The following is a 17,780-nucleotide window of genomic DNA, read 5'->3' as shown; positions in this document are numbered from 1 at the left end:
AAGTTCGAAACTGGGCGAGGTACGATCTGACCTTGCCCAAATACTTCTCCATTCGGGAGTCTTTGGCTTGGTACTCTTCCTTGATCTGGGACATGCATCATGATTTGGTTGTACCCAGAGTAGGCGTCCATGAAGGTGAGCAGTTCGTGCCCGGCTGTGGCGTCCACGAGCTGATCAATCCTCGGTAGTGGGAAGCAATCTTTCGAGCATGCTTTATTTAAGTTCGTAAAATCTACGCACATTCTCCACTTTCCGTTAGATTTTTTAACTAATACAACATTTGAGAGCCACTCGGGATACGAAATTTCTCTTATGTATTCAGTTTTCAAAAGTTTGCTAACTTCCTCAACAATTACATCACTCCGCTCCTTGTTTATAGGTCTTCTTTTTTGCTTTACAGGTCGGAATGACGGATCTATGCTGAGGCGATGCGTCATAATTTTCGGGTCAATGTCATGCATATCCTCATGGGACCACGCAAAGACATCCGAGTTGGATCTGAGGAAGTGGATTAGCTCCTCTCTGTCGGTGGCCCCCAGCTTGGTTTCTATGCTTACTTGCTTCTCTGTCGGTGGCTCCCAGCAGTCCGACGTGTTATGGCCGTACTCCTGATGGAAGCGGCAATACTTGTCCTTGCTGCGCCTCTCCGGGGCTCCCCGAAGCTTCTCAGGACGTTTGAGTAGTTTTTCCATTCCAGACTCCTCGATGTACGTTAGGATCTCGGAAATTGGAATCGTGGTCGGGGTGAAGCATTCGTAAGGTCGGCTCCTGGTAGGTCCGTTCTCCGCCCTTCGATACTCAGCTCGGCCGCTGGAGAAGGATCCCTTGTCTTGGACTTGGGATCTGCCTTTTCTATATCTTTTCCACTTTTGCTCCGGCCGATCTTCGTTCTGGTCGGCCGGTTTTGGTTCGGAGGAGTTCCTGTCCATCGATGACTTTCTTCGCCTTCTGAAGCACCTCGGCGAAGGTGGCCGGGGCCTCATCTCCAAGCTTCACCGTGAGGGCTTCGTCGGCTAGACCAGTGAGAAAATAGCACATGGCCGAGTCATCGGAGCAGTGTGCGACCTTCAATTGCTCCTCCTGGAATCTGGTGACATATTCTCGCAGCGTCTCCCCTCCTTCTGTCTGATGGTGGCGAGATGGGTCGCTGTCTTTTTGTCATAATGTCGAGAAGAGAACTGGGCAAGGAACTCCCTTCTCAGCTGAGAGTAGGTCGAGATCGACCTGGCTGGCAGTCTCCGATACCACAATCGCGCGCTGCCAGTAAGCGCGATCTGAAAGGCGCGGCATTTGATTGCGTCTGATGCCGCTTGGAAATCCATGAGGCCTTCAAAGACCTCAACATAATCCTTGGGGTCCTTCGACCCATCATAAGGTTTCACGGTAGGAGCTTTGAACTTCGGAGGGATCGGTGCTTCCAAAACGTCCGAGGTGAACGACGATTCTCCCAAGTCGCCACCGTTCAGTGGACCTTCCTTCTGCTCACATTTGGCCTTTAAGGCCTCCACCTGAGCGTCGAGCTGGCCCCTCAGCTGGTCGAACTCGTCCCTTGTAATCACTCCTGCAGGAGTTACTGGGTTGCGAGAGGATTCAGCCTGCTGGTTGGAGCTCCTGTGTGAGCGGGATGGTGACTGTCCTTTTCGGAGAAATGAGCCTCTCTTTCTGTTGAGGTGTTCACGGAGGTCTCCTCTCTGGCGAGTGTGTCCCTCGCTCTCATTGTCTTCGGGATGTTCCTCCTCGACTGGGCCGAGGTGGGAACCCCTTTGCCCGCGTATGCCAAAGGGGACCCTGCGCCTGCAGCTAATATCATTTCGTTATACATTTCCTCCATGGACCGCATTTTCGTGCGCATTGCCTCCATTTCTCTCTGGAGTGCGTCCAAGTTCTCACTTGTCGGGGCCGGGGCTGGACCCCGGGCGCCCTTCTTAGAGGTTCCACCTCGGCCACGGGTGGCCTTGGATGTCCTTGGGGGGTGCGCAGGTGGTAGGACAGGCGCGGTGATTCGTGCCGACCTGCGGAGGGGTTCTGTTGCTAGGCCGTCGTGACCTTGCCCCTCTACCACTGCTGCTCCGACCTCCCTCTGGTGGGCATCGCTGGCAGCTAGAGTCCTTCGATCTGCCGTATTGGTCGAGTTTGCTGGTTGAACCATTTTCGCTCGCGTATTGGTTTAAAAGGATTGGGATGACTTAGATTGTCGTCCCCACAGACGGCGCCAAATGTTTATGCAAGGATATGCACAACAATGTATTTCAGATTGCAACTCGAACTCGGCCTCCGGACCGATCTGAATACTTGGGCGGACCTGCACAAAAAGGTGAGCACTCCGACGATCAAGTCAGTATAGGTCGGATTCCCAGTTTAGTTCGAGGTCAGAAATCATCGTACCTGATCGTGGAGTGAGGTCCTCTACTTATGGGTGGTAGTCCCGCTAATCTCGCGACGGTTACACCCGGTAATCTCGGGACCGTCGGTTACACCCGGTAATCTCGGGACCGACGGTTACACCCGATAACCACGCCGCTGACAGTAGCTCACATGGGCCCCTACCGAGCTTCCCGGTAGGTCGAACCTCGGCCAGGTTCACCTCGGCCCTCATACTTAGCATTTGTCAACGCTAGTGGTGGTGATCTCGGCGGTCCGAGCTGGGCATGACTCATGAGTCATCTTGGAGCACCAATAGGGGTCCTCCACGTGTCCAGGGTATTCTCTTCCCCAAACAGTTCCCAATCAAAGAAGCGTGAAGTGCCACACACAAGTTTTTCCTGCATCCAACTACCTCATGGCCACATTCGAACTCACCCCGACACACATACAAAAACTCAAGAAAAGGGCGTTGGAGGAAGTAGGGCAAGAAGAAGAAGAAGAATTGTATTTATCCACATTTGTGGTGGCTTATGCGTATGCATTGATATGTTTCATCAAATCGAAAGGAGGGGAGTGTAAAGAATTTGTGCATTTTCAACTGGCAGCAGATGCTACTGGGTTGTTGGATCCGCCAGTTTCGAGCAACTATTTTGGAAACTGCCTGACCCATCCGGGGATGCTGATGGAAGCAAGGGAATTTAGAGAACAAAATGGGTTTTCGAAGATTGCCAAGAAAATTACCCGTCTGATTTTGGAACTGAGGACAACTCGCACAATGACGATGTCTACAATGGCCGATTGTATTCAATTTCACACCAAATACTTTTCAACAACTGAAATTTGTTCGGTTGCAGATTCGCCCAAATTTAAGCTCTATGAAACATATTTCGGGTGGGGAAACCCCAACAAAGTTGAGATGGTTTCGTTGGCAGATAACATGATTTATTTGATGGAATTGGAGTTCAAAAATGGAATTGGAGTTCAAATTAGTCTCGTGTTTTCAAACTATCATCAATGGGACGTTTTTGCTTCTCTCTTCGCCCAGGGCATTAACTAGTCTATTTGGTTTCATTTACTTTTCTGCAGGGCTTGCGGAATTTGAACTTATGATCTCTTGATTAGAGATAGGCCGATTATTGTTAAATTAAACTCATGTTTGGTTCAAAATTGTGTTTCTTGATTGTTTCTGATGTTACTTGTTCCATGCATTTTTATTTAAGGGGAAATTTAATTTTAAAAATGAGTAACCTATGTCGCAACATGATTGCAATGCGGAGTGGTTATATCCTTCATGTTAAAGTTTGTTTGGTCAACCAATTAATATAAAGATAATTGGTCGTCTGTGTAAATCAGATCGAGTTTGTGAGTGATTTGTGCATAGGGAAAACACCCTACAACACCCATGAAAATTATTACGAATATTTTATTTTAATTATCAAATTTATTAAATTATTCAACATCTCTTCACAATTTTATTTTATTTTATTTTTAAATGTCTCATGTTTATTAAAAAAAAAAGATGAATTAATAATTATAAGTGACATAAATGTCATTTAAAATATTGAAATTTATTTTTTAGGAGAAATAAGGAATTTAATAAATTCCAAAAAGAGAACACTACTTAATATCCCTTTTGTTTTTTTAAAAATTTGTGAGTGGTTTTTTAAATTTATTTTTAATTATTTTATAATAAATTATTTTTAATTATTAAAATTACTTTTAATGGAAAATTTCATGTATTTATGAAAATTATAAAATGTCGTAAAATAGCAACAAGGTTTGGGTTTTTCAAATATAGCATTTTTTTTTGCAAAAAAACGGAGGCCCACGTTCTAAATTACAAATATACCCTGCAGGCCCGAACCAACAATAAATTATTTTTGATTGACGTCTGATATACTAATGATTGACAGATATACTCCTGATATATATGTGATATATGTTTGATATACATGTGGTATGAAATTAATTTACTTCTGATATAACTATGATATCTACTACTATAGGTGACATAGAATTGATTGACTTTTGATCTACTATTGATTTACTTATGATACAACTATGATTGACAGATATACTTCTGATATAACTATGATTAACAGATATACTCCTGATATATATGTGATATATGTTTCATATATATTTAATATGAAATTGATTCACTTATGATATAACTATGATATATAATACAATAGGTGATATAGCATTGATTGACTTTTATATATTATTGATTTACTTATGATATAACTATGATTGACAGATATACTCGTCATATATATGTGATATATGTTTAATATACATATGATATCTACTACTATAGGTGATATAGAACTGATTGACTTCTTACATACTATTGATTTACTTCTGATATAACTATGATTAACATATATACTCTTGATATATATGCAATATATGTTTGATATACATATGATATGAAATTGATTTATTTCTTATATAACTATGATATCTACAAATTATTTCGAACATATTACCTCTAATATATGTTTTATGATATACTACTAATATATGAAATAATTTTTTTCAGATAAAAGCAATGGTACAAACATGAAAAATGAAATAAAAAAACATCGTCGAAAATGTTGATGTCGTTCGTCCCAAAAAACAACATAAACCAACTCCAAAAGTGTTGTCTATGAAAAAATGGAAAGCTTCAAAGATAGTATTTCCGAAAACACGACAATCACCAATAACAAAGATTGATGTCCCAAGCTTTTACCTAAAGATTATACAAGAATGAAACTTACGCTTTTCTAGACTGTTGGAACTTATGCACTTCTGGAACTTATGCTTCTTCTTTTATAGAATTTTAAGAATGACATTGTTAGTCTACTTTTGGTTTATGCTACTAGCTCGTTTTGATGTTTAAACCTTTAAGTTTTTGGTTGAAGAACTTTGCTGCTGATTTGATGTTGATCTTGATACCCAAAAATGATATTTAAACCTTTTAAGAATGACATTGTTGCTACTTTCATTTTGATATTTAAAACCTTAAATAAAACTTAATTGTACTATTGATATATGTATGATGTATACTTGATATATCACTGATATATTATTGATATACAGAAAAACCCTAAGTTTTTATTTACCTCTAATTTCTAATTGATTGCTCATTCACAGTAATTTTGAAAATCACCATTGATGTTCACATTCACGTTCCTTTCAAGTTTTCTTTCTCATTTTCAGTAAGTATCAAATTTTTTTCTCATTTTCCATGCATGCCAATACCTACTAATTTCTAATTGATCAAAAAAATACAAGACAAAGAGTTAAAGCAGGTAAAATAGTGATTTACTATTATACAACTGATATAGAACTGATTGACTTTTGATATACTATTGATTTACTTTTGATATACTAATGTTATCAGATATATTCCTGATATATATGTGATATATGTTTGATATATAATAATGAAGTCATAACTGAAAAGGGTAATTTGGGAATACTGAAAATTTTAAAATCAGGATTTTAAAAAAAAATGTTATATCTGAAAATATCAAAAAGATATGCTATGTTGTTAAATATAGAAAACTTATATGCTACCTATTACAAATCCTCATTTAAAAATTATTTTCTCCATACCATTTGAAAATTGAAAATTAAAGGGAAAAAATGAGAAGATATCGACCTTAAAAATTAATATAAAATCAAATCAAGTTTGTTAAACAAATTAAACTAATATTAGAGGTTCACATAATCAAAAAACATGCATAAAACACAAAAATAACATCTCCTATACAATAATATAAAATGGATTTTAATCCCCTGGCCAATTTTAATCCCCACCTCATGCATTTAAGCAATTTGAAAAGAAAGTAAAATCAGAGTAAAAGAAATTTCAAACCTTCGAATGGATGTTGAGTTGGACAAAAATTGAATAGGGGGAATGACAGTGTACCAACTAGAGAGAGAAAAAAAAAAGAAATTTCGTTAAAGGAAAATTTTGAGAAATGGAAAGATATGGAAATGAGGAAGAGTGAGACATTAATGTAAACCAGGGAGGATGTGGAGGGGAAGAAAAGAGAGAATTGGTTAGGAGGGAAAATGTGAGAAAGAGAAGGAGAAAGTTGGAAAATATTTTGGCTCCTTACTGGTAACTAGTAAAGAATTAATTTTGCTCTTACCATCATTAAATATCTAACTGAGAGAGAGAAATGTAAAAATAAAAAATGTTTTTAAAATATGATGAATTGTCAAATATTTAATAGTGGTAAAGACAACATTCCTCCTCGCTACTCACTAACATAGCAAGGACAAGTATTTATCGAGAAATTATTGGTAGAGGAGGACAAAGTTAAAGAGAATGGGGGAGAGAGAAAGAGGGAAATATGGAAGGTGGGAGTGTAAATAATTTCAAGTATTTGATTGGACGAATGGATTGCCATTAATATGTCAAAATCACCCTCAATTTCAAATTTAAAATAAATAAATAAATTGAGAAAAGTAAAGTTACCTAAAGCACAAAATATGGAAAAAAAAAAAATAATTTAAAACAAGTAAAATTGAATCGTGGACAAGGTTAGGTCATGGTGGGACATGCCATGTCCCTCTAATTAATTTTGGATCTTCATACGGTGGAATTATTGTATCAATTTTTTTTTTTTTTGAAAAGAAGCACCAAATTAAATTAAAGTAACGAAAGCTCAGTTGTAACTACACCCCGAATCCAAATAGGAATTAGAAAATCATTCTACTCCCATCAACTCTCCTCGACAGTTCATGGGTTGCATAGTTCTTCCCTCTTTTGATGTGAGCAATCGGATGAATTCCTTTCTCTTCCTCTAATGTCATACCTTCCTCAACAAGTCAGATATCTTTTGTCAGATCGACATCCTCCTTTCTCATCAACCGAATTGCTTTGATTGAATCCGATTTAAGGTAAATTAAGTTTCTATTTTGCATGTTGATGGATTGGAGTCTACGAATTATCGCCAATAATCTTAGGGCTTTGATTTCCTACTTTACCCTGATTTTGTAGTTTTTGGCCAAAATAATCTCTCCCCTCCCGTCACAACAATCCAACCCATACCACCTACGTGGTGATCAGAATTGTTGAAGTGATTGGCTTTGTTTTTTATAACTGTGGAAGGAAAAATTGTATTTTTCAACATAGAGGTTAGAACATAGAACCTCATACTCTGATATTTTGAAATCCAACACAGGCTTTTGTATAGATAAGGGAGCTATGAGGGACAGAGAGGAGGGGTGAATGAGAGGAAGAATTGTGAAAAATATAATTCCATAGCTGAAAGCTTTAGTTTTAAATTAGATATACAAATAAAAACAATTTATAGAAAACAAATTTAGTGAGAATAAGTTAAAAAACAAATAGAGAAGTTTAGAGAAAGAGAGTAAAGTTGAGAGAAATACATGTTAGAGAAAGAAAGGAAATTATAGTAACAACATAGTTTTAGATTGAAAAAGATTTGAAATATATTTGTTAGAGAAAAGTCAACAAGTAAAAAGATGAAGAAAAGTTACAACGAAAGAAGATTTAAAAGGAAAAAAATTAGATGGAAAAACTGGGAATATATTTTATACAAAAAACAAATTAGAAACAGAAATAAAATGAGAAGAATTACTTTTTTAGTTAAAATTATTTTTTAGCTAATATGGATTATAATTCCGGAAAAGCTTGGGGCCTTAAGGAATAACCTTCCAGGCGTGGGTTCAAACTACATGAGATGCTAACTTTTTATGTGTGTTTTCTATTTTTGCCATTTTAATTAAGTTAGAGGATGTAATTTAATTATATGAAAGTTTTGGCAGGGAAGAGTAATTATAAATTGACCATAGATAAATTGTGTAGATATACTAATTTAATGAGGGACCAAATTAGAAATAACCTTATAATCGACTAGTGGTTGGTTTCGTAGAAGTTACCCCACTTCTTCTATTTAATAGATAAGAGAATTGAGGGGAAAAAAAGGCTAATCGTAATTTATCAAACAAATCGATCTAAAAAATCAATCTAGTTTTAACTTTTAAGTTTTACTTTTCCAAACAGGAATGCCTAATCTTTTAAATTTTTTTTTTGTTTTACCTTTAATATATTAAAAATTCTTAATTGAGTCTCTGTAAGAAAAATATAAATATTTATTAAAAGTTGTTGTATGTTTTTTTACTAAATCAAGAAAAACCAGTTCAGTTTGAACAAAACTATGTAGCCAACCTGGAGTGTTCAAACTCCATACCTCCATTAATCCTTCTTCTTTTTCCCTTTGAGCAAAGAAGTATTATTTTATTAATATATTTAATGGATGCTGCTGGACAAAATTCAGAAAATGACTATTGTCGGGAGTGGCAGACAAAGTTCCAACCTTTTCTTGAAACCAACTGGAAAAATGAAAAGTTCGAAAACCATAACTCTGTTTTAAAAAATCATTTTTTAAAAAAAAAAATCAAAAACAAAAAATAAATTAAATTATGAAACAAATCTATTTTTCAAAAACCAAAATAATATTTTTGACGTCTTGCTCACGTATCACTGATAGATTTGTTTGGGTATGATATGAAAAATATAGTGATTCAGTTGTTGTCGAGTTTGGTCCAGAAAAAGCAAACACCACACAAACCATTGAATCCTAAAGGATAAAAACTGGTTGATGTACCCATAACTTTGAATATCTAAAACTTTTAAATTTTTTTATCTTATCTTTAATATACTAAAAAATCTTAATTTGGTCCTTGTGACTAACATATCCGTGGTCCGTGTTGCTTTGGCATGCAACACGTGATCTTTGAACAATAGGTCTATTATATATAACTTGGATTAATATTTTTATTGGTTGTTCGTTGGAAGTTCAAAGTAGCAGTAAGATGGAAGAAGGAAAGTTGGTGAGAATTGTGGAAGTTTGTAAGATTTGTCCCTCCAAACATTCTTCATCAGAATCACAATTCTCTCTTCCTCTCGCTTCCTTTGACTGGATTTCCTTACGAGTCCCTCTGCTTCAGCGCCTGCTTTTTTATCCACAAACACAAACACATGATTATTCTTTCACTGATTCCATCGTTCCCACACTGAAGCGCTCTCTCTCTCTTACTCTCACCCACTTTCTTCCTCTCGCCGGCAACGTCGTTTGGCCGGAGGATTCTGCCCTACCTTTCTTTCTCTATTCCCCCAACGACGGCGTCTCCTTCACCGTCGCCGACACTACCCATGCCGACTTCCACCATGTCTCCGGCGGCCATCCACGTCAGATCCACGACTGTTTGCCCTTCATACCCACCATCCAATCTTCTGATTCTTCCACTCCCATTTTGGCCATACAGCTCACTCATTTTCCAAATCACGGGTTTTCCATTGGCTTTGCCGCCCACCACGTGATCTTCGACGGCCGAAGTTTCACCCTTTTCGTCAAAGCATGGGCCTACATCTCCAAACTCATCGCAAACCAATTGGATTTGGATTTGGAATTTTGTCCTTTGCCACCGGAACTCACCCCTTCATTTGAAAGGCCTCCCAATGTTCTTCGAAACCCGTTCGATTACGTCCCCAAAAACAGAAGCGTGAAGTGCAACACAGAATATTTGCCTACATCCAACTACCTCATGGCCACATTCCAACTGACTCCAACACACATACAAAAACTCAAGAAAAGGGTGTTGGAGGAAGTAGAGAAAGAAGAAGCTGAAGAATTGCATTTATCCACATTCGTGGTTGCTTATGCGTATGCTTTGATATGTTTCATCAAATCAAAAGGAGGGGAGTGTAAAGAGCTTCTGAATTTTGAATTCGCCGTGGACGTTCGTGGTGTGCTGGATCCGCCAGTTTCGAGCACCTATTTTGGTAATTGCCTGTCCAATCCGGCGGCGCTGATGGAAGCAAGGGAAGTTAGAGAAGAAGGTGGGCTTTCCAAGATCGCCAAGAAAATCAGCCACATGATTGTGGAATTGAGAAGAACCCGCACAGTGAAGGTGTCTACAATGGCCGACTGTATTCAGTTTCAAACCAAATACTTTTCAACAGCTGAACTTTGTTGGGTTGCAAGTTCGCCCAAGTTTAAGCTCTATCAAACAAATTTCGGGTGGGGAAACCCTAACAAAGTTGAGATGGTTCTGTTGGGAAAGAACATGATGTATTTGATAGACACCAAAGATGGATCTGGAGGCGGAGTTGAAATTGGTCTCCTTTTCCCCAATCGTCATCAATGGGAGATTTTTGCTTCTCTCTTCGCCGAAGGTATTAATTAGCTAGTCTATTTGGTTTCTTTTCCCTCTTCCCCTCGTCTCTTAACTAGAGACAGGTGTCTGTTATCGGTTAACTAAACTCATAGCAGTTCAAATTTTATTTCTTCGTCGTTTATTATTTTACTTGTTACGTCACGATTCTTTTCAAGTCAATGGTAGTTTGATTTAAAAAATAGCAACCTCAAAGATAAACCATAACAAAAAAAAAAGTAACTGACACGACAATAAGGAACAAACATCAAAAGAAACATGGATCACAAACCTTTCATAAACTAGAAGGAGACACAACATAATAACTCATTAAGGAAATAACTCACAAGCAGGTCTTATCAAAGCTGGTCGCGAGTTGCTACGCCAAACTTGTCCCACTAAGTAGTAGTACGAATATATACACGACTCTAAACAAGATGTAAAGTAATTTTGTGTCAAACGAGAAGTATCCCAAGTTCGTTGAATCAGGGGCGGATGTAGATTGGGTCGAGGGGCCTCTCAACTTCTGAATATAAGTAATTAGTATATACAAATGTAATAATATTCTTATAATATATCTGTATCGCTGGTAAATATATGCTCGACCCCCTTTGGCTTATTCGTGAAATTAGTATGAAGTCCCTACACCAAAATTTCTAAATCCGCCAGCATTGAATCACGTTCTCTGTAAATATTAGAAATTTGACTCCATAGCATAATTAAATTTAACATACCACTTTTAAAATGTTGCATTTTTTTGTTCGTATTAAATTAGAATTTGAGTTTAATTTAAATGATGCTATTTTAGCAAAATTTCAAACTTGGGACTATTAAAATTTAAAAATTTACGTGCTTTCGCCCAAACATAATTTAGTAGTAATTGACATATACATCCAATTAAGGAATTGTGAGTAAAAATTTAATAAATTTCTCTTAATAAAAAAAACCTAAATATTATAGAGGCAAGTAGTTTTGGTAGTTGTTGAGATTAGTCGTGCTGACCAAAATGGTGTGGACACTTTTTAATATATTAAAAAAAACCTAATAAATAAATAAGGATATTTAACTTTTTAACTTATTTATTTATTTATTTTCTGGTTAAATTCCTTATTACTCGAGACACGGTTTGCGATCGAAGCCTTCATTTGTCAACAACAAACTTGCGGTTGTCCGTTCGAATTCCTCTTGTCGTTTGATCGTTCCGATCGCTTAGCCCCGAATTTTTTTCGTTCCATAATTCTTCCTTCTGGGCTTTGCCATCTCTGATCGAATTGGGTAATCTGCCGAGTCTTTCCAGAATTTTGGACATTACATGTTGATTGAAGTGCTTTTTTCCTTTTGAAAGAGTCAAATTGAAGCCTCGATTTTATCCTTTCCTACGAATTTATTTGAATCATATGAGTAATCTTGTTTGATTGGCTTGGATCTATTACGCTTACGCGAGGTGATGCGTAAAATGCTGATATCGCTGACTTGGGCAGGTCGATTTTGAAGGTTGGGGCACGATGAGTGAAGTGTTTGAAGGGTATGAACGCCAATACTGCGAGCTCTCGGCGAACCTTTCAAGAAAGTGCACTTCGGCCAGTGCCCTAAATGGAGGTACTTGAACCTTGTTAATTTTTGTGAATTTTGTTTCCTTTTGTGGTTATTTTTTCCGGTTTCACCAGAAACTTATATGCAAATTGAAAAATTCACCGGTAATGGCAGGTCCTCGATTTCTATTATATATTTATTTTGGGTTCGCGTAATTGGGATGCCTTTGGTTAATGATTAATAATTTTATGGTCAAAACTTAGCGAGATACATTGTTAATTCTAATGTGGCCTTAGTTAATTAGCAAATTACTTTTTATTGGCTTCCAGATAGAATATTTATATATTTATATTGGTAAAAACAATTATAAGTTGTATTACTATGACGATCCCTTACTGACCTGTTTATGATTAATTTCTTTATCCTTGAATTTGGAAATAATACAGAAAGAAGATAAGAAAGAGTACACACTGTAGGGTGCATTTTCATTAGACATCAATGCTTGTAACAATTATGCTGAAGCGAATACTGTTTTGTTTTATGGCTGTTCTTTTATTTCCATGTGTCATTCAGAGTAGGAAGGAGCCCATAATCTCTTAATAGCTTCTATCATACTATGTTGGATTTCCTAGAACTACCTTCTTTATATTTTTGTTACTTTGCTGGTGGAAGTTCGTTTATAGCTCTCTATCTGAATTTTGATTGTCTTAAATCTGTTCAAGTGGTGATGACTGTTATTTCACATTCAATTCATGATCATTGGTTTAGGAGATTGGCATGGTTTATAGCTAGATGTGAACTAATTTTATAAGTAAAATATTTTTCAATATGTTTATTGTGGATAAATCAAACATATGGTTAGTTCTGTTCCAGATCATAAAAATATATTATAAATCCATTCCCTGTTGTTGTGATCCCCTGCTCAGCGTCAGCATTTGAATTTCAGAACTTATGGAAAAGGAAAGAGTAAATAGTTGACTTCTGCTAAGGTGAACTTACATACGCTTTCTTGTAAAAGAATTTTAAGCGTGCATCAAACAAAAATAAAATTTTGGACAAAGATTGTTTTGTGATGCAGCTGTTTGAAAATCTCTTGACCTGTCATTAATGGGTTTATTGTGTGGAGCCAAAATTCTCCCTTCAGATTATTTGAAAAAATAATGTAAAATATTCTTACTGTTGAAGTGATTCATTCTGAGGGCTACCTAGCTTTAGATTTTCTTTAATCTTTTCTTAGTGATGATGAATGTTATGAATCAATTATAACTCGATTTGTATATCTATTAGATGATCCGAAATTGAAGCTTCTCTTTATATTATTTCATTTAATACTACAGAAAAATTAGACTGATGTTATTTGCTATATGAATGTGTCGTACTTGCAGAGCAGAAGAAGCAAAAGGTTTCTGAAGTAAAGGCTGGAATTGATGATGCAGAAGCTCTGGTACCTAGTTGACTTGTTCTTGTTGAGAGAAATGCCTTCAAACTTCATCTTGTAATGTTAATGTTATATTCTTTGTGATTTCTAGATTCGAAAAATGGATCTTGAGGCCAGAAGCTTGCAACCTAATGTCAAGGCTGTCCTTCTAGCTAAATTAAGAGAGTATAAATCTGACCTCAACAATTTGAAAAGTGAAGTTAAACGCATTGAATCTGGAAACTTAAATGCTGCCACTAGAGATGAGTTGCTGGAATCAGGAATGGCTGATACCCTGACGGTATGTCTGGATCCCGGGTACTCTGATTGTTTTGGATTGTCATTGTTGCACATATGTTGAAATTACTTATTCTCTCCATCACTTCTGTCGCCATGGAATCATCTCAATTTCTTGAAGGTTCATAATAAAGATAGAAATGGATGCAAATTCATACCTTAAAATTTTGATACAGAAGTGGATGCATTAAGTCCAGCTGTCCAGAACAAAATCTATAACGGTGGTGATAAATTGTCTGACTGTGCCTTATGGCTCTTTGGCTATCCCAACATATGCTTGCAAGGATGACGCCGACATGAAATTTTATTTTACAGACCTATCTGATAGTAAACATGTTCATATTATGTTTCTACTAGTAGTCAAGGTTATGATTTTTAAGCTTTTAGACATGCTTTCTTTCTCTTTCTTGCTTAATTCTTGCAATTCAGTTCTGAAGCACCATATTTTATCCTCTGTAATTATGTATTAGCTTTGACTTATGCCTGGATGCCATTTCATATAGGCATCGACTGACCAAAGAGCCAGATTAATGACCACGACTGAGAGGCTAGGTAAGTCTAGTGACAGAATTAAGGAAAGTCGAAGAACCATGCTAGAAACAGAAGAACTTGGGGTTTCAATTCTCCAAGATTTGCACTCGCAGCGACAGTCTCTCTTGCAGGCTCACAGTACGGTATGACATTTAACTTTTCGTGTAATCGGGTCGTCATAGGAGTAACAATGCCATAGGAGCAGTGTGACTTAGATTCTTCATATTACTCTTTCTTTGTGATGCAAAACCTTTCTGATTTGTCTTTTTAAATCTAGACTCCTTGATGTATCGTTTTTATTTGAAATTTTCCACCTCGTGGCAGCTTCATGGAGTAGATGACAATATTGGGAAGAGTAAGAGAATTTTAACCAACATGTCAAGAAGGATGAACAAGAACAAGTGGATTGTTACATCCATTATTGTCGTCCTCGTGTTGGCCATCATCCTGATATTGTACTTCAAACTTTCTAAATAGAGCAACCTTATCTTCTTCCATTTGGGTTTGTCATGTTTGGGTGTGGTGTTGAAAAATGAATTCATGTTTATTGTGAGTTTGCAAATGACTTGAGATTGATTCATTCATTTTTGCCTCCATCTTAGTATCCTCTTTAAGATTGGCAAGCGATCAAAAAACACAATATTGAGGTGTACTGTATAAGGTTTTTCCAATGTTCTATAATATCGTATGTGATATTGTATTTGTTTACTTTGAGACACTTAAATTGAGAATCTACAAAAATGCTTTGAGTTAGATAATTGTTTGCTTTTGGTAAAGCTATTCTCTGGTTTTTAGGTTTATTAGTTGGATATTAGGACTTTGGTGTTTGGTAAATGATGTTGCTTCTATTTTTTAAATAGAAATGTTTCAAATTTGTGTTGAAATTTTAGAAATCACATAATCAATTTTTTTGTTTCTTGTTATTATTTTTAGTCCTTTTTTTAACATAAATAAAATTATTATTTTATCATTTTTGACTTATAAAATACCAAACAAATATTTAGAAATTAATATAACATTAAAAAAAATAAATTATTAGATAAAAAAGTATGTTTTTTAATTTGAAGTTTTAGAAAACGAGAAACAAGACATCGTAGAGATCAACATGAACCTAGCTTAATGGTTATAGCATCTTGTTCCGACACTAGGTCAAGGTTTAGTCCCACATCCGAAATTTGTTGTAATTATAAAATACAGTTACCAAAATGAGCTTTATTTTTATTTATTAAAAAACAAAAAACGAGAAACGAAAACATAGCCAAAATGTTACTCGATGATCTATATCCTAAACAATAACCTTTTTTTTAGTACAACATGTGAGAGTGGGGGGTCGTAGATATATATCAATTACCGTTGAGCTAAGTCAATAACTTTTTACTTTTGGTATTAGTCTTTGTATACCTACATCACAAAGATTTCTCACATCCAACATAGGTGCCTAAGTAGATTGTTTTCTCAATTGCATCATCACCTTCAACCAATATAGGTGAATTAAGGTGATGATTTCTTGACTAATCTTGACATTCATTGGTAAATTTAGGATGTCATGTCATGTAACCTTTGTAAGAATAGGTGCATTTTTAATGTAATTTAAAATTTTAAGTAAACCATAATAAACACATCTTATACTAAAAATGTCACGTCAATTTTTTAGAACATTATGTAATTAATAAGGTAGTGAAGATTTGAACCCACGGTATTTTAGAAGTAATGATAATCAGTAAACTATTTTTATATTTGTATCTCACGTCAAATTTAAAGAAGGATAATATACAGAAGCTTTATGACAATTGAATTTATTAATAATAGAGATAAATAGTAGGTGTAAACATATTTCTTTCCCCCTAGCGCAACCAAACGAAAGAGCTTGGTTCACAATAATAGAATACAATATAGTTATAATTACTCTTGACTGAATTCATTTAGAAGTTTTTTTTTTTTTCCTTTATATTCCATTCTAGGTTCAAAAGAAAATTAGGATAAGAATGAAATTAACATGCATAAATGATGTTTAATAAATATTATTTCTCTTGGAGTCTAATTTATTAACTTTTTAATGCATTAGTCATCTACCAAAAAATTGGATATTCGAATTTTTTATTCTCGTAGCTTGATGGATGTGTCTATATATATATATTATTTTTTTCTCTCAATCTTTTATACATTTTAAGTATAATAAACTGTTAGAAAGCGGTATCAAAAAAAAAAAAAAAAACTGTTAGAAAGCTTTGTTCTTGAAATTAACCAACTGATTGACATTACTTTTGAAACTGAAAAACGTTTTCTGTGGATTAATTGCAATTAATTAGAATTAAATTTTCGATAGCGCACCTATGCGGAGAAACTCTCATCTGCCGTGGCATTTTGTAATTGGCACTCAATATACTTACTAATGATATTTTTTTTATTGGTATTTAATTACTTTACAAAACTATTATTTTAGTTTTGGCCAAGTTTGTGGGTTCCATTTTGATAATTATATTGTTGATGGAACAAGAGATTTTATGTTTGTATGAGACAGCTTTTGAACATTGTAAAATTTTGTACGATATCAATAATTAGTCGTGGGTTAGTAGCACCAACCTAAATATAACTCAAGTAATTACAGCGTATATTCTCAATTAAAAGATAAGAAGTTCGAATTTTGACCTTTACATGAAATTGTAATAAATAAAATGTGAGCCAGTTCAATAAGAGAGTTATTAATTGCCAAAATGAGTATAGTCCAGCGATAATTGACATATATTTCCAACCAAGAGATTGCGAGTTGGATCTCCCACCCCACGTGTTGTACTAAAAAAGAAAAAAAAAAAGAGATTACCATTTATGTCTAAATTACTGTTTTTATTATTATTATTATTATTATGCCTAAATTACTGTTTTTTTTAGAGCAATTACCTTGTTCTCTTAATGTAACATCAATTAGGTTGGAAAATATCAAATTATTAAAAATTAAAAACAATATCACCCAATAATTTATTAAAATAATTGGATAAAGTTCACTTTTCCCATTGTTTTTAGAAATAGTTTGGAATCGTAATATTTAAAAAATATATATATTTTCCAACAATATGTTACAATATTTGGGAAGATTAACTGCTCCTAACTATTTTAGAAATAGTTGAGAATTATAATATTTTAAAAAAAATTAAAAACAATTTCGTCCAACAATTTATTAAAATAATGGGTAACGTCCCCCTCAAGATCGTGGCTCTATTGGCTCATCAATCTTGACCGGATTCCATTTTTGGACCGATTGTTCATTTGAACGTTTTGGGCTCTAATAGCAAATTAATATTCATGGTTCCATCTCAAAATCAATTGGGGAGTAACCCATATTTATTATAAACCATTGTAAGGTCTTTTATCTTTTCAATGTGTGATCCTTAACAATCATCTAATCTACTTTATATATGACATGTTGACACTTAAATCGCATCAATTATAAGCGATT

The 17,780-nt window shown here is 35.3% G+C and overlaps 3 protein-coding genes across 4 annotated transcripts; all 3 read left to right on the top strand.

Moving 5' to 3' along the window:
- The first annotated feature begins 2,779 nt into the window (after positions 1-2,779).
- LOC111006166 (phenolic glucoside malonyltransferase 1-like) lies at positions 2,780-3,421 on the top strand. Its single transcript, XM_022277935.1, has one exon. The coding sequence runs from the start codon at positions 2,780-2,782 to the stop codon at positions 3,419-3,421; it is 642 nt and encodes a 213-aa protein (XP_022133627.1).
- A 3,633-nt stretch (positions 3,422-7,054) lies between these two features.
- Positions 7,055-15,034, top strand: LOC111006334 (vesicle transport v-SNARE 13). 2 transcript variants are annotated; one of them, XM_022278209.2, is made up of 6 exons: positions 7,055-7,266; positions 12,030-12,147; positions 13,467-13,525; positions 13,611-13,799; positions 14,299-14,469; positions 14,651-15,034. In XM_022278209.2, exons 2-6 carry the CDS (start codon positions 12,054-12,056, stop codon positions 14,801-14,803), a joined length of 666 nt encoding a protein of 221 aa, XP_022133901.1. In that variant the 5' UTR covers positions 7,055-7,266; positions 12,030-12,053; the 3' UTR covers positions 14,804-15,034. The 2 variants fall into 2 exon arrangements, with proteins under 2 accessions (XP_022133901.1, XP_022133900.1); XM_022278208.2 differs by lacking the exon at positions 7,055-7,266 and adding an exon at positions 11,662-11,823.
- On the top strand, positions 7,286-10,696 carry LOC148212092 (phenolic glucoside malonyltransferase 1-like). The gene has a single exon (XM_088122744.1). It carries the CDS (start codon positions 9,208-9,210, stop codon positions 10,579-10,581), a length of 1,374 nt encoding a protein of 457 aa, XP_087978870.1. The 5' UTR covers positions 7,286-9,207; the 3' UTR covers positions 10,582-10,696.
- Positions 15,035-17,780: the final 2,746 nt, after the last annotated feature.

The sequence above is a fragment of the Momordica charantia genome (assembly GCF_013281855.1).
Source record: "Momordica charantia cultivar OHB3-1 chromosome 4 unlocalized genomic scaffold, Mcharantia_2.0 BLBB01000004.1, whole genome shotgun sequence".
In the NCBI taxonomy this organism is placed as follows: domain Eukaryota; kingdom Viridiplantae; phylum Streptophyta; class Magnoliopsida; order Cucurbitales; family Cucurbitaceae; genus Momordica; species Momordica charantia.
This window is presented reverse-complemented; position numbering and strand designations above follow the sequence as displayed.